General features: G+C 36.3%; 1 protein-coding gene across 1 annotated transcript in view; it reads left to right on the top strand.

Annotated features, from left to right (window-relative positions):
- The window catches only part of ATP2C1 (ATPase secretory pathway Ca2+ transporting 1), a 121642-nt gene that overhangs the window by 49921 nt on the left and 45089 nt on the right, over nucleotides 1-26632 (top strand). The window contains 9 exon segments of the mRNA XM_007462421.1: nucleotides 2-25; nucleotides 11690-11845; nucleotides 12594-12662; nucleotides 13638-13713; nucleotides 16530-16596; nucleotides 20809-20933; nucleotides 22036-22133; nucleotides 25192-25287; nucleotides 25377-25466. Coding sequence (XP_007462483.1) covers nucleotides 2-25; nucleotides 11690-11845; nucleotides 12594-12662; nucleotides 13638-13713; nucleotides 16530-16596; nucleotides 20809-20933; nucleotides 22036-22133; nucleotides 25192-25287; nucleotides 25377-25466 — 801 coding nt within the window.

The raw sequence follows: 26632 nt of genomic DNA, 5'->3' as shown, positions 1-26632 counted from the left end.
TCCTGCTGACTTGCGCTTGTTTGAGGTGAGTTTGATGTCTTAGTCTATTTGAGCAGCTGTAACAAAATAACACATAAATGTACTTCTCACAGTCCCGGCGGCTGGAAGTCCAGGATCAAGGCACCAGCATGGTCGCATCCTGGGGAGAACCCTTTTTCTGGTTCATAGCTGGTGCCTTCTTGGCTATGTCCTCACATGGTGGAAGGGGCTAGAGAATATATCCAGACAAAACTCTTAATTCAAAAAGTTACATGCACCTCTATGTTCATAGCAGCACTATTCACAATAGCCAAGACATAGAAACAACCTAAATGTCCACTGACAGAGGAATGGCTAAAGAAGATGTGGTACATATATACAATGGAATATTACTCAGCCATAAAGAGAATGAAATAATGCCATTTGCAGCAATGGATCTAGAGATTATCATGCTAAGTGAGTAAGTCAGAAAGAAAAAGACAAATATCATATATCACTTATATGTGGGATCTAAAATAGGACACAAATGAACTTATCTACAAAACAGAAACAGCCTCACAGACATAGAGAAAAGGCTTGTGGTTGCCAAGGTGGGGGGGGGGGGTGGGGGAGGGATGGACTGGGAGTTTGGGGTTAGAAGACACAAACTATTGTATATAGAATGGATAAACAACAGGGTCCTACTGTATAGCACAGAGAACTATATTCAGTATCCTGTAATAAACTATAATGGAAAACAATATGGAAAAATAATGTATATATATGTATAACTAAATCACTTTGTTGAATCGCTTTGTTGTACAGCAGAAATTAACACAACATTGTAAATCAACTATACTTCAATAAAAATAAAAAAAATTAAAGAATAGTAACAGATGTATAACTAATTTAATAAAGAAACAACTTTTCTAATCTAAAAGAAGGCAAACAATAAGAAAAGAACAGAAATAGGAACATAGAATAAATAGATGGGTCAAATAGAGAACAAATAGTAGGAAGAGCTATAGAACCCCACTGTATTTGTGCTTATTTTAATTGTAAATGGATTAAATATTCACTTAAAACACTGAGATTATCAAAGTGATATAAAAAGCAAATGCAATTTAAAACAGTGACATATCTAAACATTTTTTTCCCCCTTAAAATATATCTGTTTTTCCCATAGAGTCTTTTGAGGTATCCATGTAGTAAATCAGCAGATCTTTATGGAAATGAGTGTTAGGCATTGTGGGAGACACAAAGATGGTGTGATAGAGTCCTTGCCCTCAGAGAGCAGACTGTTGGTGTACACAAATCACCGTAAGATAGAACTGCGTAAGTGAAAGAGAACTACAAAGAACGGAGTAGAAAATTTAGAGAAGGGAGAGGTTACTTCTGATTTGAGTGAAATGAGCACGTCTCAGACAACATTGCTCTGGTGGTCATAATCGAAGGGTAGTACTGAACAGAGATGGAGCAGCAGCAGTATGTAGATCCCTGTGAGTGTTCTGGTATGTGATTAGAGCTGCAGTATGTTAAAGATAGAAAACGTATGGTAGAATCAGGGGGCCTTGGATATGAAGCTCCACTGCAGATTTTATTGGTTGGGATTTAGCTTTGAAGGTCATACCTAGCTGGCAATGATGTTACGTTTAATCCTGCCACCATGTATAGAATATGTTGAAGGGGTGGAGTAAGGCACCTAGTATAAGAAGCCCTCATAGCCCATGAGAATGCCAGTCTCATCTGTTATTGGAATTGACATGTACAGAGCTGTCATTCTTTGAATACCTAGTGTGTCCCAAAACATGAGCATTCTCAGGTGGAGGTTATGGAAAGCCTGAAGAACATTTGGAGTTAAAAGTACAAGCTTCATTTAATCTTGAAATAAAGAAAGGTCTTTCTTCCAAATACTTAAAATTTATCCTTAGAAAGTTATCAGATTGCTTTAATTGTTGAGTGCAAATAATACAATACAGCAAGTATTGGGAATGTTAATTTTACTTTATTACCTTCTTTCTCCCCTTAGTAGATCTTTTTATATCTTTTTTACTCACTTCTTGTCCCTTCCTCCTATCCCTAATATTTGGTTAATGATAAGACCTTGAATTATTCTTCCTTAGAGATGTAGTAGGTCTGTCACTTGATATAAATCATCTTCCCCTCCCCCAAAGAACCCTAATTTGAATCCATGAAGTTTTTATCACCATTTATTCTGGAGTGCTTCTCTTCTAATTCAGAAGCAGACCTCCTCAGTGGGATAGTTAGATGATTTTCCCATTGTTTGAACAATTTGAGCAGTATAATGACATAGAAACTTTAAAAACCATTTGACTTAGTAAAGTATTTAAGGGTTTCATTTAAACAAGGGTTAATTGAGAATTATCTCAGATAATTAATAAAATTAATTTCTCATATAGAAAAATACTTGTCAGAATATGGATTAGTACATATTTTATCCATTCAGCACATATATATCAAAGACTTACTGTGAGTTTAATAAGAGGGATTTTTGACATTTTAAAGCTTGATGCTGTAAAAACTAGAAGTGTATGCTTTGTGGAGTAATTGATTAGTTTTGATTGTTTTCCCCCTACTTGTTAACTTTTCAGACACTTCATCAGCACGTTTTATTTGGCAGTGCTGTGCTTAGGTTGATTTTGTTCCAGTTAATCCACTTTATGTATACAGTTGAACATCTTTAATTTCTTCTGTCACTTCTCTCCCCTACCTGGTGCCAGAGGCATGTTTTTGCAACTACTTTGATAGTAGATTGAGACAACATTCCTAAAAGAATTGAGCCTTTCCTGCTGCTTCTAGATTTAAATGTACTGACCGGAAGACATAAGAAAGCTGATAAGGTGAAATTCTCTTCTGGACACAGGTTACTAACTTTTTGTAATTAAATTGGCTTATTGGAGTGTTGTTTGCTGAATTTGGTTGTGGTGAATGATTATATAAGGCTAGCTGGCTATTCGATGTTCCTGCATGAAACAAGCTCTTTGTTAGAGTATAAAGGAAACAGAAGACTCCTCAGTTATCCTTGGGATATTATTAATTTTTCACAAATAAAGCACATGGATTTCACTTTGGAAAAAGCAAGCATAGGACTTTCGCAGTATAGTTCTTTTCGTGTGGACATGGCCCGTGGCCAAGGTTGCCACTTCAGCATTGTCATTGCTGCAACTCTAGGGTTCCTGTCATAATTTCAGTGGTTCAGACTTTGGCTGTAATTCTTGCGTGGGCCTGTAGTAGCATCTTGTCAGCAAGTTCAGTGACTCACTGCTATATAACTTTTATCTGGTATTTTCTGGCTGTGTCTTAAGTCAATTCAGGCTGCTGTAATAAAATACAGTAGACTGGGTGGCTTAAACAACAGATGTTTATATCTTATGGTTCTGGGTGCTGGGAAGTCCACAATCAGGGTCTGGCAGAATTGGGTTGTTGGTGAGGACGCTCTTTTGTCTTGCAGTCTTTTTGCTATGTCTTCATATGGTAGAGAGAGTGATCCCTCTTCCTCTTACAAAGCCACTGATCCCATTATGTGGGCCTCATCCACATTACCTTCTTTAACTCTGATTACCTCCCAAGACCCTATCTCCAGTTATCATCACATTATATTGGAGTTTAGGGCTTCAGCATGAATTTTGGGGGGACAGAATTCAGTCCATAGCAGGCTGAGTCTATCTTTTGTAAAACCCTTTTTAAAGAAGATTAATATTGATAACTTAAGAATTTATGTGTTTGGTTTTCTTGCCTGAGTCAGTTTTCCATGGCCAAGGAATGAGTGAATATGTGTTGGTGGCAGTAACCTTACCAGCATAGTAGGAACCTTAGAATTATTTGTGGAGCTGGGCTAGTAAAACTTAGAGGAATTGAGCTATGGGCATGTTCTCCAGTTTTTTCCCTTAGGATTTTTATTTTAATTTTTTAGTAGTAGCTGAGAAGAGATACCTCTGGCTAGTTAATTGGGGGCAGCCAAGGGATTGGTCAGACAGTGACTTCAGATGAAACAATCTTATAGACTATACATATCTGCATAACAGTACATTTTGCCTTTTTGGAAACATAACATATTTTCCATAATGTTCCAGGTAAAGTCTATATCAAAATTTGAACAAAGAATTCTTTGTAAGAGAAAACAATGTAAGAGTCAGAGGAAAAGAGGATTTCTTTTGGCTGTTGAAAATATTTTACCTCTTAGCGACAAGTTTTTAACTAAACACAAAATATTGCCTGAAATGTAGCAAGATTTTCCTTCACTTCGAGTACTGAATGATTAATTCTATTGATACTTTCTTTTGTGGCTTGTGTTAGGGTTATTAGCCCATATGATTCTTTGAAACTGTCTTCAAGATCTACACACAGGGTACAGTTGCCACTTTTTTTTCAAACCCAATTTTTGTTTAAATGGGAATGTCTTAATTTTTCATTTTTGAAAGATAGTTTTGCTGGATATAGAGTTCTCTTTGATTTTTTTTTAAAGCACTTTAAATATGTTATTCTACTGCTTCTAGCTGCCATGGTTTCTGATAAGAAATGGGATGCTAATCTTATTGAGAATCCCTTGTACATGATAAGTTGCTTTGCTCTTGCTGTTTTCAAGATTCTGTCTTTGTCTTTCAGCAGTTTGGTTATCATATCTCTCAGTGTAGATGTTTATGAGTTTATCCTGTTGGGAGTGTATTTGTCTTCTTTGATGTATAGATTCCTGTCTTTCATTAAATTTGGGAAGTTTTCATCCAATATTTCTTCAGATATTCTTTTTGCCCATTTCTAGTTTTTTTTCTTCTAGGACTCTTATAATGCTTAAATTGGTATGCGTTTTACATTTTGTCTTCCCTGGTATATGTGGTAGCCCTTCCAAGCCTCTATTTCTTCAAAGAACTTCCACCTTAGTCTCTTCCTTTTCAGTCTTTTGGTTGTGTCTGCTGCTTGCCCTGTTCTGTGCTTTGCCTGCTAGTATATATCTTTAATCTTTTGGCACATACCTGGAAAGCTACTCTAGCTGGAGTCAGGATGTGAATTAAAGGTCAGCCTCTGCACCAGTCCTTCAGAGAACTGCCAGACAGGTCAAAACACACAACTGTAGTATTTTAGGAGCAGGGTCCAGGAACAGAAGCTTCCATCCCCACAGCTATAGCTGCTTCTTTTGGGAATGGGGCGTAGCAGACAGACAAATAATGCCTTTTTCTTCTTAAGCATTTCCCTGGTTGCTTTTTTATTCCAGAGTTTATTCTGTCAGTTTTTGCCAGCTTATGATTTTTTAGTGGAGGGACCAGTTGTTTGAGTGCCGTGCTCCACTATTTCCTGTGATGTTACTCCTGAGTTGTAAGTTTTTATATTGACTTCAGTGTATTTTTTTGGCAGGTAAATTTGATAAATTGATTTACAGTATGTTGCTCCCTCCTTATTGTGATTTATCACTGAAACTTCGCTTTTAAATTTCTGAATTATTAAACTTATATATATAAGTTTTATATATATATAAAAGCAATTTACAAACATCTTAGGAAGTAGAGATTTTAAATTAGCTGTTGAAAGAAATTGACTAGAATGTTGGAAAAGGCATATGTTGTATTTGTGGAATGTGGAAACATTCATATTCACTAAAAGCTATTTGATATAATCACTTGTGTTTGACTTTGGAAAAGATGTATTTTTCTTTAATAGTATCATACAACTGAGAAAACCATTCCATACTTAGAGCAATAGGAGTGCTGGTTCTCTAAGAGTGTATAAGTTGGAGCTCTGCTTAGTGTTTTGTTGTCTGATTTTTATAGTTCAGTGGTTAAAACTGTTGTGAGCTGAGCAGTGCTATTCATTTTAAAATGCTGAAGAGAAAGAACTCTTTTTTTTCCTCAGTAAGTCACTAGAATTTAAAAAGACAATATGGGTGGGTTAGGAGTGAGACTTACTGTCTTTGTTTTAAGAGTATCATTTTACATTGGTAGGAAAGGACTGTTGCAAAAATAGGTCCCCTTTTGAAATTTTGTTCCTTTTAATAGTCTTACTGAAATATCCTATAAATCATTGTTAACTGAATTTAAATTTTTGCCTTTAAATTATTGACAACTTGATCAAGTTCAATCTGTACTCTTTTTTTTTTTTTTTTAATAAGAACCACTGAATGTACACTTTGTGTTGCTGCACGTGGGCTTTCTCTGGTTTTGGTGAGTGGGGGGCTACTCTTTGTTGCGGTGCGCGGGCTTCTCATTGCAGTGGCTTCTCTTGCAGAGCATGGGCTCTAGGCGCGCGGGCTTCGGTAGTTGTGGCACACGGGCTCAGTAGTTGTAGCTCGGGGGCAGCTCTAGAGTGCAGGCTCAGTAGTTGTGGCACACGGGCTTAGTTGCTCCGCGGCATGTGGGATCTTCTTGGACCAGGGATCGAACCCGTGTCCCCTGCATTGGCAGGCGCATTCTTAACCCCTGCACCTCCAGGGAAGTCCCTGAATTCATACTCTTAAGTCAAGTTTGCAAGCATTTACCATGGGATAAAATTCATTTCATGTAACACTTGGTCAGTTGGGCTTTGATTAATAAGCTAGAGCTCATGAAGAATTTTTTTGTTTGTTTGTTTGTTTGTTTGTTTTTGCGGTACATGGGCCTCTCACCGCTGTGGCCCCTCCCGTCGCGGAGCACAGGCTCCGGACGCGCAGGCCCAGCAGCCATGGCCCATGGGCCCAGCTGCTCCGCGGCACGTGGGATCCTCCCAGACCGGGGCACGAACCCGTGTGCCCTGCATTGGCAGGCGGACTCTCAACCACTGCGCCACCAGGGAAGCCCGCATGAAGAATTTTTAATTATATTTTCCTTCATTTGAATAAACAGTAAGAGGAATCTTAATTTTTGAGAGCATAAGTAAGAAATTTTATCATGATCAGGCAGTTGCAGATGAATATTTTGGAAGATTCATTTCTGGGGAAAGAAATCCATTTCTGATTTGCTTTTAATTCTGGACTAGAGGTGATTAACCTAGCAGCATACAGGATACTAAGATGTTCTTTAGTTTATGAAATTACTTGTAGCTACCAGTTGTACCATATTAACTGTAATTTTTTTAAGCAGTCACTTTTTGCTTTCCAGGAAACCTTTGTGACTTCGGCATTTACCTTATTTCTGCCTAATGTTTTATAGGAATAATCCTATGAGTTATTTTCAACCATTTAAATTCTGTAGGTGTTAAATATTCAGATTGTGGGATTATGTATGCATCTTGATTCTTATTTACATTCTGCTTTTTGAACTGTGTTGTGTCTTATTTACACCTCCACCCATAGTGCCTGAGGAAGAATGAAGAGAAAGTGGAACATAATCAGTTTCCTTATTAACAGCTTTTCTGAAGGTTTTATGTTTAAACTTGGATGGAAGGCATGGAGCTGGCTGATTCTTTGACTTAATTTTATCCTAACCTTTCTCTCATGAATGCAATGGATAAATGACTCTAATGTCTTCCTTCTCAGGTGAATTAAATTGTGACTCTGTTAAAGTGTAATAATTAGGCTTGCCTACTTTATTAAGGTACCACCCTTCTTAGAAATGACTTCCTTCCCCTTACTCTCTCAAAACTGCTTCCTGCGAAAACTTGAAGTCACCATTAAGAAAAACTACTTGTCACTTAGAAAATACTCTTGTTCAAGGGACAGTTAAGAGCTATGCTACAATGTATGGTTTAGACAAATTTCATTAACAATGTTTTGTTAATTTTAACCGATGTATAATTATATAGGAAAAAAGATAAGGACCCAAAGCTCCCTTTCCTTACACATTAGTTTGTATACTAACACAGGGCTGATTGTTGTTGTACAAAAAATTACATGCCTCTTTTCTGTAGAAAAACCTGATTTGAACAAAAATTCTTACTCTTTTAAATGGTTGTTGCACTGCTGAGGCTGACAGTGAAGAGCTGGGTCCCTGACAGAGTCAATAAAAGCCATGCTTCCCCCCTCTTTTTAAAAAGTAAGATTATACTTATATTCCTTGACAACCACCTAATGTTAGTATTTATCCTTGTTTAAGATTTACATTTGAAGTAAAAATTCTTCAGTGGGAAAACATAAATTTCAACTTTCTCACAGAGAAAGGAGTTCTATAGCTTGTATACAAGTATTTGTTTGTTTTTAAATATTAGCAGGTTTTTCTTACTAAGAGCTTAGAAAATTACAAGCAGTTCTGATTTTTGTAACAAGCATTAAAGAGGAACTTGCTAAGCAAAATAAACTATTTGTTGACTTTTGTAATTTAGAAGAATAGGAGTTAATTTGTTAACGTTTGGGTTTCATCTGCATAGCTTATAAACTGTGTGATGTTGGGTGAGGCACTTAATCCTTCAGTGTGTCTGTAAAATAGGGATAATACTACTAGTGCTTGCCTCATTGGAGTTGCTAGTAGCTAAGTAGCTGTTAGTAGATAACTTAGTATAGGTGTGTAGCATGGTGCCTAGCAGATAGTGAGCAAGGAAGTGTCAACTGACTGCTTTTAGTATTAGCATCATCTTTGAAGAAAGATCTAACTTTTTTCTTACTTGGTAATAAATGTGTTAGTGTGAAAAATTATATAGACCTAAGATTAATTTGGGAAGAAGAGTCAAATAACTGTGTTCTTTTAATAAAAAAAATTCATTGCTTTTGAACATGGCAGGTGTTTTTTTTTTAATCTGTAGTTGTGGCGAAGTAATGAACCCAAATTTACCTGGCTTATCTTTGCATACATAATTATATAAAATGGGAAACCTTCTAAAGACTAAAGGACTGTCAGATCTGTGTTTTAAGGAATACTTTTTATAAGCCTATTTTGATACTAAAATCTATCACATGTACATGGTATTAAACTTTCAGGAAATGCTAACACAGTTTGGTCTCTCTGGAGTTGTATGATATAATTTATTTTTATTCTGGACATTCTTAAACTTTATGATCTAATGTTATAAACTTGATTATATTTGCAGTGTTATATGCCTGCCTAGCACAGGAACGCATCTAGCTTGTTCCTGCCTCTACAGGCTTTGTACTTTGTGCTCCTTTTGCCTAGAATCCTTCCTCCCTGATTATGGCCCAACCATGGGGCCCTCACGCCAGTCAGGGCTCTGCAAAAGGGTCATCTGCTTTTGAGAGATGTTCTCTTTCTATCTAAATGTCACTCTCCATTCTTACCATGTTTTTTCCCTCACTATCAAGCATTATATTGTCCACTCTTGTTTATTTTTTCAAATCAATTTCCCATTAGAATAAAAGCTGAGGGCAGCAGTAAACATTGTTTACTGCTGATTCTCACTCTGTATGATATAGTACAGGGCCTGGCATATTATAAGTATTAATAAATACTTTTTAAGTGAATGAATCAATGGCGTTGATCAAACCAAAAGTTTTATTATGTAGATGGGGAGAAAGAATTCATGAACTCAATTTTTAATAATTATTTTCTGTGAGATTTTTTTAAGGTATTTATGGTCATAACAAAATAACCATTTAAATAGATGAGATTTATTCCCCTTCCCCACCCCACAAAAAAGAAAAAACAGGATTTAAATTTAGAGTACTTGGTACATAGTAGGAATTGTCAATCAGGAGGCTCAATTCAGAACACCAGCTCAGTTTATAATAGCAGTGAAACTGCACATTTAACTGCTCTGGGTTCATTTTCTTATCTTGTTTTCTTTCTAGGATCTAACCCCAGTGCCTGGTACATAGTTAAGGTAGTCAGTAAATGTTGCTTAGGTGAGTGAATGAACCTATAAAATGAGTAAAATCATGAACTAGTTTCTAGTTTCCCAAAGAGCCTCCTAATGATCCTTGAACTAGAGCTTCTGGAATAAAATGGATCAAAGATGTTTGGAAAACACTCTTCTGTTGATTCTGAAACCTGAGTGCAACATCAGAATTACCTGGAGGGCTTGTAAATTGTAGTCTGTTAGGTTCACTCTCCCCACCGTGTTTGCGGTAGGGCAGTGAATTTCTTAACAAGCTCTGAGGTGTTAGAGGTGATGCTGGTTCTGCTAAGACCACACTTCCACAACCCCTGCTGTATCTGTATTCCTGTTGAGGTGCCTCACGCTGGTGCATTGTAAGTTTTGAGAAGCACTATGGTAGGGGAAACTGTTTAATTTTTTTTTTTTTAACATCTTTATTGGAGTATAATTGCTTTACAATGGTGTGTTAGTTTCTGCTTTATAACAAAGTGAACCAGTTATACATATACATATGTTCCCATATCTCTTCCCTCTTCGTCTCCCTCCCTCCCATCCTCCCTGTTCCACCCCTCCAGGCGGTCACAAAGCACCAAGCCGGTATCCCTGTGCCATGCGGCTGTAATTCTTAACACAGTGTTTCTAAAACTTCCTTGACCAGAGTACTCCTCCCTTGTATGTATGTGTATATATGTGTGTGTCGGTTTATCAGTGATCATCCATCTATAACACTATACACAATGCCTATTAACATCCTTGGAACTGTTGTTCTGTGGGCCATACTTAGAAACAGAGCCAGGTCACATCTGCAGTATTTTCCACATATAAAATGATGATTTTTTTTTTTTTCATGCTTGGGTAGGTGAATTCTTAATTGTGTTAGGAGTGCAGCCTTCAGTATTGAACCCCATTGCAGAGTTGGATGGTGATATGATATTCATGATCTGCATGGAAACATTTATATACATTTTTGATTCTTGCTGACATAAATTTAGAATAAATGTAGGGATGTATAGCAAGAACAATTTCATGAAAATTACACCCCAAATGATGAAATTATTTATTTCTCAGTACCTTTTATATCTTTCAGTCGTATTTCTCTTCTGTTATAGTTGGTTTAAATCTGTCAAACCCATTTTCAGGACTTCAGGATATGGCAAAAGTAGGAAATAATTTTAGAAAACTCATGAGAGTTGAGTTTTCTCTAAATAAGGATTGTCTCAGCTAGTGTCTCCTTTTCCCTAGTTGTATTTGGAAGTTTAGGCTAATTTTGTCTCATGGTTCTGTCTACTTTGTATGTAGATTTTGTTGACTTAGCTTCATTTTTTTTTTGGCTGCATCGGGTCTTTGTTGCTGTGTGCGGGCTTTCTCTAGTTGCTGTGAGGGGGAGGGGTTGCTCCTCTTGTGGTGCACAGGCTTCTCACTGAGGTGGCTTCTCTTGTTGCGGAGCACAGGCTCTAGGCGCATGGGCTTCAGTAGTTGTGGCTCACGGGCTCTAGAGCACATCCTCAGTAGTTGTGGCACACTGGCCTAGTTGCTCCGTAGCATATGAGATCTTCCCAGACCAGGGCTTGAATCCATGTCCCCTGCATTGTCAGGCAGATTCTTAACCACTGCGCCACCAGGGAAGTCCCTAGCTTCTTTTTTTTTTTTTTTTTTTTTTTTTTTTTTGCGGTACGCGGGCCTCTCACTGTTGTGGCCTCTCCCGTTGCGGAGCACAGGCTCAGCGGCCATGGCTCATGGGCCCAGCCGCTCTGCGGCATGTGGGATCTTCCCAGACCGGGGCACGAACCCGTGTCCCCTGCATCGGCAGGCGGACTCTCAACTACTGCGCCACCAGGGAAGCCCCCCCTAGCTTCGTTTTTAAATATGGTTGTACCTATTCCAGTTTTCTGTCTTAAAGTAATGGATATGATAAAAAATTTGGTTAATTTATAGAAGGGAGGATATTTGTGGAAGGAGTGATGGTTACAGACTCCTTAGATGTTAAGTTTAGCAGAGAGAGTCTTCAAACTTGAACTTACTGGAGTGCTTTATGTTCCCCAAGGCTGTGGATCTTTCCATTGATGAGTCCAGCTTGACAGGAGAGACAACACCTTGTTCTAAGGTGACAGCTCCTCAGCCGGCTGCCACTAATGGAGATCTTGCATCAAGAAGTAACATTGCCTTCATGGGAACACTGGTCAGATGTGGCAAAGCAAAGGTAAATTTTCTTTCTCGTTTTCAAGATAGCAGTTCCTTTGTTTTCAACCATTTCCTCAGTTCTTTTTTGGCTAGTTTTATGTGGAGCTTTTAAAAATATATGGCGAAGAAATGGCAAAATTGAACCTAATCCTTGGCAGATATTTGTGAGACTAAGGAGAAGCCGTGTCCCTGAGTTATAATACATCCATAGTTCTGCCATTTACCAGGTAATGGATCCTGTAAAAGCATAGTCCTCAGTACCTGTTTTTTCTTTCTTTCTTTTTTTTTTTGATAGAAACAGTGGCTTGTGGATATGTTCACCATTGGTTAAATAAAATTTCAATTTAGTTGATATGATACTGGCTATAATATTCAGACTACATATCACTCTCCTACTGATTGATTTCAGATATTTTATTTACTGGATTTTAATATTACACAAATGTAAAAGGCATCATTCAATAGCATTTGAGAGGGAAACTACATTAAATGTCTCTACTGAGTATAAGAAAGGTTCAAATTTCAGAAATATTAACAGACAAAAAAATGGGCCACAGAATTGAGTCAGTAATAAGTTTAATGAGATGTTTGTTTTCAAGGATCTGTAGTAACATCAAAAGTAAATTTGCTGAGGGAACCTTGGATACGTGTGTCATACATCTTGACTGTGGGTGGCTTTGGAGAAAGGGAATGAAGGGGTTTTGTTCTTTGGTTGAGAGAGGTGATTCCATCTGAATGTAAATATGTTTTCTTGTTTTTCCCTTTAGGGTATTGTCATTGGAACAGGAGAAAATTCTGAATTTGGAGAGGTTTTTAAAATGATGCAAGCAGAGGAAGTGAGTAACAAACTTAGTTTGTTAATGATGTTTGAGTTTCAAATCCGAAATATTTTCCATTGTAAGTAGAGGAAAAGAGAATATTGGAGGATTATTTTGTTAATTTTAGAAGTAATATTTTATTCAGAATATCACTCAGTTGTCTGTGCTTAAAATCATAAGTGGAAAGCCTGTAATTGGAAGGGTTTGAATTAACACTTTAATATTCTGAAATATTCTGATGTTTACTCATTGTTCGTAGGAGAAGGTTTAGCCAGTTTTTTATAAGGCTGATTATTTTTAGAAATTAGCTTTGTCATATTAAATTTAAAGAGTATATTTGTACTTTAGAACATGTCTTCTACCAAAATTCCCAACTTTACATAATTCCAAGTATCTGGAGAAAAAAAGATTGCAAAGTGAAATAACTTGGAAGATACCCTTGTTGAAGGATATTGAAGATTAGTTCTCCCATTTAAAATATCTTCTTATATTTAAAAAAGAAGTTGCATTCTACAAATATCATTTTCTTCTCAAATTATCTGGATTTCGCAGGTAGCCTGCCAAGACTCCCATATGTGATGCAGTGTGTAAAACCGTCCCAAGCTTGGGGGTGAAGGGATCGCCAGAGATCAGGGAGCCAACAGGGTAAAAAGACTTGGGTTACAAGCATCTTTGTAAGGAGAAAGAGTAGAAAAATGAGGGGCAGCTGATGATAATGAAGTCCTGGGGAAACTGCTAGGGAGAATAGAGTTTTCCTCAAAGAGGCATAGAGAGCACGGACCTTTTCAAATAAACGGATTTTTAACAGTCTAGGCCTCACAGTTTTCTCAGTGAAGGAGCTAAAACTTACCTCAAGGGAGAGTTGTGTATGTCATGGGTGTGTTAAGCATGAGCATGTGTGTGTCAAACACTTAGAGTCCCTGGCACCTAGTAAAGCTCACTAAATTTAGGTAATTGGGTAATTGTGGTGACACTCTTCTCCAATTTGTCAAGGCACCAAAAACCCCTCTGCAGAAGAGCATGGACCTCTTAGGAAAACAACTTTCCTTTTACTCCTTTGGTATAATAGGTAAGAGAAGAGTGAGTATGTATATCTCCTATATTTACTTAGGTTTATTTTTTGAGTGGGAAGGGGGAGTTAGATCCATACATAGAAAAATTCCACTCATTCATTCATTTATTCGGCTACTATTACTTTTTTTTAAACTATAAAACTAATCCCCAGCTGTTGTCCTTTTCTACAAAGATAAAATAGAACTCTGTAATTCCTGTAATCAAAGAGCATTTCTATAAACATTTTAGCATTTGTCTTTCTAGTCTTCAATAAAATATGATAGTATTGTGTTATGATTACTCTTCTAAAACAGATTTAAAGGTTGTGTAGTATTCCATTGTGTGAATATGTGTGTGTATACATATATAAAAAGCCAGTGCTCTTTAAGACATTTGTGTAGGATTTAAAGTTTTAAAAAATTGTGTGATTCTTCAGTGCAGGTATCTTATTATAACCACCTCTCATTTCCTTAGGATAAATTCCTGAAAGTGAAATTATTGGGTCAAAGAGTATCTGTGTGATTTAAAAATTTTTGGCATGTTTTTAAAGGCTTTTGTTTCATATTGCCAAATAATATCCTCCATCAACAAGATAAAAGTCTCTCTTCCAGCACCCTTGCCACCTTTTTTGTCATTAACTTAATAGGTGAAGAAAAGTCTTCCCATTTTATTTCAAAATTCATTATTCGAGAAACAGAACACTTTGTCATATGTGTGTTAGTCCTTTTTATTTTATGACCTGCTGGTTTATTTCTTTTGTCCCTCTTCTTTTGTGGTATATAAGTCTTAGATTGGTCACAGCTCTTTGTATAATTAGGATATTAATCCTTTTGTTGTTTAAGTTACAAGTATTTTTTTCTCCTGATTTTTAAATTGCTTTTGAGGGCTGTATAATAAACTTGGTAGGGAGGGGAGAGATGTGTGTAATGGAACAATCTCTTGCCTGAGATTCTTATCACCCTCCTGTTGATAATTAGTGCAGTTAAGTTTCTGTCTTTGTTCTATTCATAAAGGCTCTCCCAACCCCATGTGGGAGAATGTTTTTTGTTTATAGTTATTTAAACATCACTATACTACTTTAGTTTTTACTTTTGACACTTAATTTTACTTAGAATTTATTTTAGTATAAGACTTAAGGTAGAGTTATTACTTTGTTACTCAAAAGTTAATTATCCTAGTACCATCAATTCCATAGTCCATTCTTAATTCACTGAGTTGACACAACATCTTTATCATAACATTAAACACATCAATTTTGGAGTCTTTTCTCTGTTTCTTTCTTTTTTTTTTAAAAGAGAAAAGTAAAATGTTTATTGGAAAAGCAGAGCACATGTGGAAAGATGCATGGATGAACTCTGCGAGAGAGTCCTTCTCTGTTTAATTCTTCCATATGTTATTTTAATTTTTCTTGCTAGCTTTTAAGATAACAATGCAATTTTAAGACAACATTTCTGCTGTACAGTTCCAGTGAAATAACTTCTTAAATATTAATCCTGTTGATCCATTTCTCATAGAAGCTGGGAAGGTATTTCATTCTTTTTGTTTAAATGGTGTGCATGTTCTCATAGCTCCCTTCATTTGATTATTGCTGTTTATTTTTTAGAATTTATAGTGAATTTGGTAAATTGAAGGGCAGTTTAACCAATTAAATCTTTCCAGTTTATATTAACATTGTATCATTAAACCACGTCAAATTTAGTGATAAAAATGTTCAACTTTATGGTTACCTGGTTTTAAATGCATTGGACATAATTTTTCTTGTTAGGATAGTATATGAAATAGGAGAAGGATCAAGATCAAAATCAAGGGTCAGCAGACTTTTTGGTAAAGCGCCAGGTAGTAAATGTTTCAGCCTTTGGTTCGTAAGTTCTGTGTTGGAAATACTCAATTTTGCCATCAGCACAAAAGCAACCACAGACAATTTACAAACAATGGGTGTGGCTGTGTTCCAACAAACTATTTACAAAAACATGTAAGAGGGCCATAGATTGTATAGCTTGCTGGACTCTGGTATAATTCACTGGACAGATTTCTTTTATCAGGATAGTATTTGGGATGGGATCTGGATCATTATTTTGTAGTTGCAGAAAGATGAAGAAAACCTTGTTTTCAATGTCCATATTGATCTAGAACACAGTCTCAAAGTTATTTTATTAAAACTCTGATACAGTGTTTTTCCTCACAAAACCAGTGGTACATCCCTTGTGCACCGCCCCCACCCCCCGCCTCTTTTCAAAGATAAAGATTAAAGAGAGTAAAGAATCAGCTGTTTGGTTTATGTTAATTCGTTTTTAACTTTTAAACACTGTAAAGGTAGTAACTTTTAAATGTTAATTGCAGTTTTGGCTGTCTTAAAATGTCTTATATCATTCGTTGAGCCAAGTCCTAAGTACTCCTTGTTTGTAGTACAAACTTAATGTGCAGTGTCTGGATATTGAGTTATGAGAAGTAAAGTTCCAGGGTTTATTTTTGTGAACCTCATAGTTAAGAGAAAACCTATATTTATATGTTGCCTTCTTTTTTTCCCCATTGTACGAAAATACTGTCCTCTTATATTGGGAACTCTCAGATATTATTACTTTAAGGGATGGGTGGCAGCAGTGGCAACAAAAGGTAAAACTGTAGGTCTGTGCATGCATACACAGTTTTAACCTTAAGATTAATTTAATCTCACCTGCTTAATGGATTTTTGTAAAATCTTATAATTGTGATCTGATAAACTTTCCCTTTTATATCAAGGGACTTTTGCTGCCCTCAGCTTTCTGTTCTATCCCTTCTATGCCCAGGTGATTTTATATAAAAGGGAAAAATAGCTGTTTGATTCTGTTACAGGTATCATCATGTTGGTTGGCTGGTTACTAGGAAAAGATATCCTGGAAATGTTTACTATTAGTGTAAGGTAAGTTCTGATAGTTTGTTTATAATTTGAAGTCTCTTTTGCCTCTCTTATTTCTTTGTTAGTCATAGCTTATGTTCCATTATGGAGGTATTATACGAGCACATAAGAGTATATTAAATAGTTAATATAGTTAACTAGTTAACTCTGAACTTAAATAGTTCAGAATTCATATGTTGAAATGAGCTCCAGGAAAATGAAAACCTATGTATATGCAGTGGAGAAACCCCACACTACATGTCTGGTATTATCAACCCAATATTGCTTTTTTATACTTATATAGACAATTAAGGATTGCCAAACTGAAAACTAGGAGCATGAGAGAGAAAGACCACAATATAGAAATTGAATAATCCATCTCAGAGGAAAACCAAATATGCAAGAATTGATGAAAAATTAAAAATAAACAGAAAGCCTTCATATTTTCAGAGATTTGTGAAGAAACTGCATTCATGATAGATAGATTGCTGTAGAAAAGGATCACAGAACCAAAATATATTTTTTTAAGATATTAAGGTTATGATTGCTGAAATTAAAGATTCAGTTTAAAGGCTATAATATAAAGTTGAAGTGGTCTCCCCAAAAATAGAGTAAAAAGTCTAAAACAGAGAATGAGATAAAAGTGACAAAGAATAATTCAGTAAATGCCATATCTAAGTAATAGAAGATTTAAAAAGAGGTAAGAAGAAATTATATAAGAAATGAAGCGAGACATGAATCTTTATAGATTGAAAGGATTCTCCAAATGCCAAGCAAGACAAAAAAAACTCCAACCCAGATACATCATTGTGAGACTAAAGAAAACAGGTCAGGTCATCTGTACAGGAAGGAAAATTAGACTGGTATCATACTTCTCATTAGCAACTACAATTTCCACCACAGGGTCTTTTTAGGCTCTACTAAGATTTTCAACTCACGAGACTTTCATAGGTCATACTTGGTACCTGTGTCCTGAGCACCACAGGGCAACGTCCTCTTCTGAGAGAGTTGCTACAGCAGTCCCTGTAGCAGTTCAGCTTAGGTACAAGCAGATGAGATGACCATGTAAGGGCAGGAGCTGTCCTGGGTTAAAATGCCTCATAATCCACCGGAGCCAGCATCTCTGGAAACATACACTTTTCAGGATGCCTGCAAGAAACATGCCCAGTTATGAGAGTCACCACACTCAGGAAACCCAAAGCTGTAGCTTCCTGTAAGATAATTATAATTCCCCCAGTCCATGGATAATTTATCGGTCAGGAGATCCTTTTATCATAAGCAGTGTTGCCTAGCAACATAGTTGCTATACTGTTGTCACTAAGGGAACAGAGCTAGAGATTTATTTAACCAAATACAGAAGGGAAAAAGGATTTTATTAAACCTTCATCCACAGCAACATTGGATTAAATTAGAAGACAGTGGGGCAGTACAATTAAAGTATAGGGGGAAATGATTTTAAATCTATAAATCTAGGTCTAGCCAAAGTATCAATTTGGGTAATTACAAATGGATAAGCAAGTAATCAGAAAATTTATCCCTTACCTATTCTTGTATGAATTCCAGCAAAACAAGGGTGAAAGAAAGGAAGATGGTGTTGTGTAGGGTGTAAGAAAAAGTGGAACTCACCTAGTCCTCTAAGGAAAAGAAATCCTGGATGACAGCTCTGTAATAGGCCTAGCAAGTAATAGTTCAAGTTTCAGAATAAAAACCAGTGGATTAAAAAAAAAGTCAAGTGGAGTACAAGGAATAAGTAGGATGAATAAGAAGTTAAAAGGTATTTGTGATATAGTGAAGGACTATAGTTTTTCCTTGGAGGAGCAAAAATACAACTTGAAACTCTTGGCTTAAATATGTGTAAAGGAGCCTTGGGTTAAATATGAAATGAATTTAAAATGGGACATGAATTTTATTAACCATTGGCATATTATTATCTATTGGACTCATGTTTTTGAGTATTTTTTTTTGGAGTAGTTCTATTTGTGAAGATTAATACCTCATGACTTTCATTCCTACCTCAGGATCTTCCAAAGGACCAAACATTTAGGAATTTTTAAATAAAATAAAACTCATTCTATTTTGCAATAACCATATGGGTCTACTGTACATTTATATGTGCTAAAATACATGTGGGATCTTTAGTGAACTTATTTTTCCTGCGTGTTGAAACATCTTGGCTGTTTTATTCCCCTAGCAAGTATTTTAACAATTATTTCCAACTGTGCTAAAAATGAGTAAAACAATGAGAAAGCAGAAGGATAAGTAGCTTATAAGGCTACTCTAATAATAAATAAATCATTATTATTCTGTTATCCTTTAATTTTCTTATTATGTTGCCCAAAGCATTCATTACATTTTCATTTTAAAGGTATAAGTCTGGAGACAAAATCTTGGTAGTTTTTTTTTTTTTGCATTCATTAAACAAAATTGAGAAATTCAGAATTTTTAATATTTTTACCATAATGGCAAAGAAGAATTGACAGAAGAATTTTCATAATTATTAGACAAACCAGAAGATGATTGCAAAGAGACAACCACTGTAGGCTCTAATGATGAAGGTGAAATTGAATCATATAAGTGTAATTTCAACACTGAATGCTTGGATGATGGTACTCTAGATTTTCTCAAACTCCTGAATTTTAATGAGTGAACTGGGTTTTTATTTTTATTTTTTTGCCTGTGCTGCGTGGCTTGTGGGATCTTAGTTCCCTGACCAGGGATTGAACCCTGGCCTTTGGCAGTGAAAGCACCGAGTCCTAACCAGTGGACTGCCAGGGAATTCCCTGAACTGTTTATTTTTAAGGATGAAAGGGGAAGGACAGGCATTCCCTTATAGTTAAGTCATTCTACAGCAAGGAATTTGTCATGCAGTATTGTATTACTGAGAAGATGACTGTCCTAAAAGTTATGGACCATTAACATTTCCAGAAGTGTTGCATTTTGAAGAGACAAGTGCAAAAAGAAGAACCAGAATTGATAAAGCTAAAACTTGTTATAAATGGTTTTAGAATTTGAAATCACTGTTTTAAAAGGTGAATATGTTCCAGGTTTATTCATGACAGTTGAGCAGTTGCATTCAAAGGGCATTATCTATTTCAGATATATATACTTTCAAATCCAGGAATATAGTTTGGGGTTAAAATGAAAATTTCTATTGAAGTTTTTCACAATCCATTTTATTCCTCTGTAAATTATTTATAAAATGATTTAAATGTAAAGGAATGAAAAGGTCCATTGGATCTAGATTATATTGTAGAAACTGGGCAGTAGAGGGAGTTCAGGGAGCATTGTTAGAATGAAGGATAGGCATGCACCTGTCCTTATCTGTAGCAGAATCAGGAGATATGGAATGGGACAAAAGTAGAGATTTAATTTGAGGTGGTTTTTCTTTTTTAGTATTACGAAAGGAAATAGTGAAGTAATTAATTTTTTTGTTGTGATAAAATGCACATACCATAAAATTTTCCATTTTAAAGTATACAGTTCAGTGAAGTTAAATACATTCATAATGTTACCACCATCACCACCATCTGGTGTCGGAACTTTCTCATCACCCCCAAAAGAAAACCCTGGGCCCATTTTACAGTCATTCCCCATTCTTCCCTCTCCCTACCAGCTGGCGACCACTAAACTGCTTTTTGTCTCTTTGGATCTGCTTATTCTTGATATCTCATGTAAGTGAAATCATGCAACATGTGTCCTGCTGCTTTCAGTTAGCATGATGTTTTCAAGGTTTTTCCATTTGTAGCATGAATCAGTACTTCATTCTTTTTTATGGCTGAATAGTACTCCCTTGTATGGGCACACCACAGTTTCCCATTCATCAGTTGATGAACATTTGGGCTCTTTCCATCTTTTGGCTATTGTGAATAATGCTGCTATGAACATTCATGTACAAGTTTTTGTCTGAACACCTGTTATTATCTCTATAGATGATAAACTAAACTACAGAGGTGGAGGCATAATAGCTTGAGGTCACACAGGTGAAAATTGAAGCTGAGGGTACAAATCTAGGCAGTCTGATGTCAGAACCTATATTCTTTAACCACTGTGCTTAACCTGGTAGCTAATAGGTGTCCAATAAATGTTAATCAGTTTTCCCTCATTTTGAGACCTTTTTTGGGTTTGACAACGACAATTTTACATTTTTAACCTCTACTTTATGTAACAGCCAATTGAAATTATTGCTATGGGTACTACTGAATTTATACTTCAATGCTATATCTTTACTGGTTACAGTTTGGCTGTAGCAGCAATTCCTGAAGGTCTTCCCATTGTGGTCACAGTGACTCTAGCCCTTGGTGTTATGAGAATGGTGAAGAAAAGGGCCATTGTGAAAAAACTACCTATTGTTGAAACTCTGGGTAAGTCTCTGGTTAGAGCATGCTTATCCATTGACATGATAGTTTATATCAACAGGGGTCTTTGGGTTTTACAGTTTTTGTCTTAGAGCAGTCCCCAGCCTTTTTGGCACCAGGGACCAGTTTCATGGGAGTTTTTCCACAGACGGGGGAGGGTGGTGGTAGTTCAGGTGGTAACGCAAGTGATGGGAAGCGATGAAGAGCAGCAGATGAAGCTTTGCTCGTTCACCCACTGCTCACCTCCTGCTGTGCGGCCCTGTTCTTAACAGGCCCTGGACCGGTACTGGTCTGTGGCCTGGGGGTTGGGGACCCCTGTCTTAGAGGTTTACATCGTGGTGTTTGGCTTGTCGCAATGTTGAGTATGGTTTTAACAACCAAAAAAGGTCATTAAAAATTCATATTACTCCGGTCAGGGAGCTTTAAATCTTTCTGCATCATGGACTGTTCTAATGCTTAAATCATGTAAAAAAAAAAAAGTAACAAATGAAACCATAGAGTGACAGAGAAATGTTTTCTTTTGACATCTCAAGGAAGATAATTGATAATTATAGATCCTAAAATGTCATTCTTGAGTTGAATTTATTAAGAACAGTAAGCATACAGTAATTATATTGCTGTAACATAATTTTATGTGTGATATGAAAATTGTGGTAACTTTATGTATGTTATGAAACTTCTTTTTATTTAGGAATTCAGAAATGTTGAATTTAACTTCTAGTTTGCATTTTAATAATGAGAAGGCAAAAATTCCTTAAAATAATGGCTGAAAAAATTTTATGGGTTTATATTAAGGTAACCTTGAAACTTTCTAGAAAATGTATAAAGTCACTACATAAAGCTTTTATCAAGTAGCTTTGTAGAAATTCAACTGGAAATAAAGGAAAAGTCAGCATTTATCAGTATCTAATTAATTTTAATTCTAGAAACTGTTCATACCTCATGATGAAGTAAGCACAGGAGAGAAAACAACCTAAAGTTATCCATGAGCTTGATTTGTACAGAATTTCATAGAAGCAGGGCAGGCTTCCAGAGTCTTTGATTTGTTTTTAATGTGAACTTGCATTTTTCCCTGACGCTTGGTGACTTGTAGTGATTTATTCTTTAGGCTGCTGTAATGTGATTTGTTCAGATAAAACTGGGACCCTGACGAAGAATGAAATGACTGTTACCCATGTATTTACTTCGGATGGCCTGCGTGCAGAGGTACTCTATAGATTTTTTTTTTTTAACAGCAGAATTCCCTTTCAGAAGTTTTGGTGTTTAGCGTTCCTAACCATTCTAGTGTCTTTAGAAGGGCTGCAAGTTAGCAGCTGAGCATTTTCTGTCCTGTGTGATTCTCCCAAGTCTTGATACCGCTTCAGTTGTGCAGTCCAGAAACGTTGATCCCCCTTGGCACCTCTCTTTCTGTCTCCCCTATATTCATCTATTACCAGACTCTGGATGCCTAAATGAAGATGTTTCAGTGGCTTCCCATTGTAACCAGGGTCCTGAAATGGGGCTGCTCACAGCCCTACGTGTTCTGTCCCTTGTTTCCTTCCTCAGCCTGTATCTCTCCTTTGTTCGCCATACACCAAATACATTGACTTTATGGTTCTTTCAGCGTGACAAAATTCCTCCTATTGAAGGACCTTTGCTGCTGTTGTCACTACTTAGGACAGTCTAATGCCTCTTCAACCTTTGCACCTCATTTCCAACCCATTTCTTCAGAAAAGCTTTGCTGACCACCTTCCGTACCTCTTAGTTCAGGTGAAATCCTCTGTCCGTCTTCCCATGTAAGTATTGGGTTGGCCAAAAAGTGCCTTTGGTTATTAAGTAAAAATAAAAGATGCATTTTTCATTTTCACCAAGAACTTTATTGAACAACGTATTCACCCTTTTGCTCCACTACCTTCTGCCATTTTTCAGGCAACTTCATAATTCAGTCTTCCCAAAACTTTTTATCTTTTTGAGCAAAGAACTGTCCCAGGTGCCTTTTACAGTCTTCCAGGGAATTGAGATTTTTTTCCATTAAGATAATTTTGTAAAGATCTTAATAAGTGGAAATCCGAAGGTGCAATGTCTGGTGAATATGACGGATGAATCAGAACTTCCCAGCCAAGCTGTAACAGTTTTTGCCTGGTCATCAAAGAAACATGAGGTCTTGCATTATCCTGATGGAAGATTATGCGTTTTCTCTTGACTAATTCTGGACGCTTTCCGTCAAGTGCTGCTTTCAGTTGGTCTAATTGGGAGCAGTACTTGTTGGAATTAATCGTTTGGTTTTCCGGAAGGAGCTCATGGTAGAGGACTCCCTTCCAATCCCACCATATATACAACATCACTTTCTTTGGATGAAGCGGCCTTTGGTGTGGTTGGTGATGGTTCATTTCACTTGCCCCACAATCTCTTCCATTCCACACTGTTGTACAGTATCCACTTTTTGTTGCCTGTCACAATTTGTTTTAAAAACGAAACGTTTTCATTATAAGTAGGGAATCACCTGTGAAAATACGGTCAAGAAGGTTTTTTTTGCTTAACCTGTGTGGAACCAAACATCAAAGCAATCAACATAACCAAGCTGGTGCAAATGATTTTCAACGCTTGACTTGGATGTTTTGAGTATGTTGGCTGTCTCCTGCGTGGTATAATGTTGATTGTTCTCAGTTAATGTCTCGATTTGATCACTATCAACTTCAACTGGTCTACCCGACCATGGAGCATTGTCCAGTGAAAAATCTCCAGCACAAAATTTTGCAAACCACTTTTGACATGTTCAGTCAGTCACAGCACCTTCTCCATACACTGCACAAATTTTTTTTGCATTTCGGTTGTGTTTTTACCTTTCTTGAAATAATAAAGCATGATATACTGAAAATGTTGCTTTTTTCCTTCAATCTTCAGTGTTAGAATGGCTACACAAAAATTCACCAATTTTAATAAGCCTTATTTTAACTGCACACTGGTATAACAGCTGTCACATACAATCTAACAAAATTGTATTGAATGAAGTTAATGACAACTAAGTGCTAGTAGAGCCATCTTAGGGAAAAAACTGAATGAACCTTTCGGCCAACCCAATATAATACAGCAGAAACTGTTGCCCAGCACAGGGTCTGCCTCATACTAGTAAATACTTGTCTAAAGAATAAATGAATGGATGAATTAATCTACTTTAAAAATTATACATTGGCAGCCCCTGAAGTGCATGTCAGTGTATGTGCGCACTTTCCAATCTCTGGATTGGGATTGGACCTTGTGGGATTTCTGGCTGGAATTTTCATTAACACTATTGATGATGGGAACAGTATTTTAAAATGTATTTATAGCCAATTGTCTGAGCAAAGGAAGCATTTCACAGATTGACAGAAGTTGTACTTAGATCTATTTAATTCCATTTTACTAGGTTTTAAAATGAGACTACTGATAATTATGGTGTTAGATTTGGTTAAGGATACCCAGTGCTATGTTGAATGTGCCTTTTCTGGTTGACTCAGAAGGGTCATTGGGGTTACGTGTGCTTATATTATATGGTCCAGGTATGAAAGGTAAGATATAGGTTTCTCTTTTGTTTTAAGCCCATAATTTTATATGTCAAACATTAACTGTTTGTTAATTCCTCTAAACTGTCCTATTTTTATTGTGATATTTAACTTTTATTTGGCTTGGTTTGTTCTAGCTGTATAGGATAAGTATCTGACTTGTCTCTGATTTTAAAAATTTGCATGTAATATATACTATGTTAAAGTAGTTTGTAAGTGCTAGGGTAAATCACTTGTCTCTGAGCCTGCATATTTGCAAAAAGAATTCTACTTTTGTCTAGGTCACAGGTTTGTCGTGAATGTTAGATGTAATAGATTTGAATTCTTTGCAAATTGTAGTGTTACATAAATGTAATGTTATATAAATTTAAGCTCACTCTTATATAGAGATTTTCATGGTTTATTTATCCTTTGTATTGTAAGTAGAAGAAATATAAGATTATATTAATTATATTAACAGTTATGTTGTTTCTATTTACAATATACTATGCATTATAATGATTAATTAGCATAATTAGTAGTTAATTATTAGTATAATTAACTGTAGGTTTACCATTGTGGTGAAAATTGCTATCTATATTCTTTTATTAATGTTGTTTTAGACAAATTTAAATGCTTTTCTAGGTGTACGCACTAACAGTGTCATGATGTATAAAATGAAATGAACGCAACTCATAGCTTTTGGTTTTCATAAGTATTGTCACTGTCTGCTGGTATTATTGACTCTACTTTACGTTCCTTAGGTTACTGGAGTTGGCTACAATCCATTTGGGGAAGTGATTGTTGATGGTGATGTTGTTCATGGATTCTATAACCCATCTGTTAGCAGAATTGTCGAGGTAAATATTGCATTCTCTAAGAAAGTGGCTCTCTTCGTAATGACTTAGGATGCAGTGATGGGTTCATAGTTTATGTGTATTTCTCTTAGGCAGGCTGTGTGTGCAATGATGCTGTAATTAGAAACAACACTCTAATGGGGAAACCAACAGAAGGAGCCTTAATTGCTCTTGCAATGAAGGTATGTGCCTGGTCTCTCTTCTTTGACATGTGAAAATATCACCCTCACAAGAGAATGTGAAACCATAAATTTCAGTATTACTGGCTTTTAGGTGTAGAGTGAAGGAGATTCACATTAGAGTGAAGAAGATTCACATTATTTCATAGTTTTTATTGCCTTTTGGGAACCAATTTTTTTCTTCCTGGAAATACAGAGCATAGAGGTTTTTCACTATAACTTTATATCTCCTACATGCAGCATACAAACTAATGACCAGTGACAGTTTTGTTCTTATGAAGTAATGTTCTTGTCTTCCATAATATTCAGAGTGTAGTGTGAAAAGCTGTATAAATGTGTGTAATTGCTGATAAATGCCAATTTTCAAATGCATAAGAGGCAGCATTCTTTAGTATTTCCACATGAAGGTATTAAGGCCAGCATGAGAAGTCAGCTTTACTTTTTCCAGTCTTCCATTTCCTTTCCTTCCCCTTCCTCATTATCAATTTCTTACAGTGAGTGTAGAGTTAGAGTTTGTGTTGGGGAGAAGGGGTACTGCTCTCAGTGACCCTTTTATCTGTCCCAAGTGATCTCCTCTTCTAAGTCCTACAGTTGATTAAATGAGAAAGCTAGAAGTCCAACCTGGCATTCCCATAACAAAAATAAAACTACTTTTAAGAGCAGTCTTAGGAAACTTTGAGACTTAAATAAAACAGGATGCCTCTAAATGAGGTTGCTTGAATTGAGATTCAATATAGAAATGTAGGTGGTTGTAACATTTAACTTGATAAAGTAAAATTGGTATTTCTATAATATATACATCATTTCTGTTTCCTTAACAGAAAGTCTCATTCCTTTATCATTTGTTCTCCTTGTAACTGAAACAGCATGGTATAGCTTTTTAAAAGATATTCAGAAGTTAAATAACTTAACAAGTATTTATTGTGTTATATTTAACTTTCTCTCTTTGAGAAACAAAGTGTGTGAAACCACCTCTTTATGGGTGGGGAACTCACAATTTAGGTAGGGAGTTAATGGTGACATGCTTGGAACAAATAAAAGGCAGACCAAGGTAGTAGACAGTCTTAACATCGAGGCGTATGTAAGAAGAGTGCACATTGGACTTGGGACCTGGACTTTGTAAGGGAAGGAAGGATTTAGATGGGGGTGGGGGGATAAACTAGGGAAAG

This window comes from Lipotes vexillifer, unplaced genomic scaffold (genome assembly GCF_000442215.2).
Source record: "Lipotes vexillifer unplaced genomic scaffold, Lipotes_vexillifer_v1.1 scaffold884, whole genome shotgun sequence".
Taxonomy (NCBI): Eukaryota; Metazoa; Chordata; class Mammalia; order Artiodactyla; family Lipotidae; genus Lipotes; species Lipotes vexillifer.
This window is presented reverse-complemented; position numbering and strand designations above follow the sequence as displayed.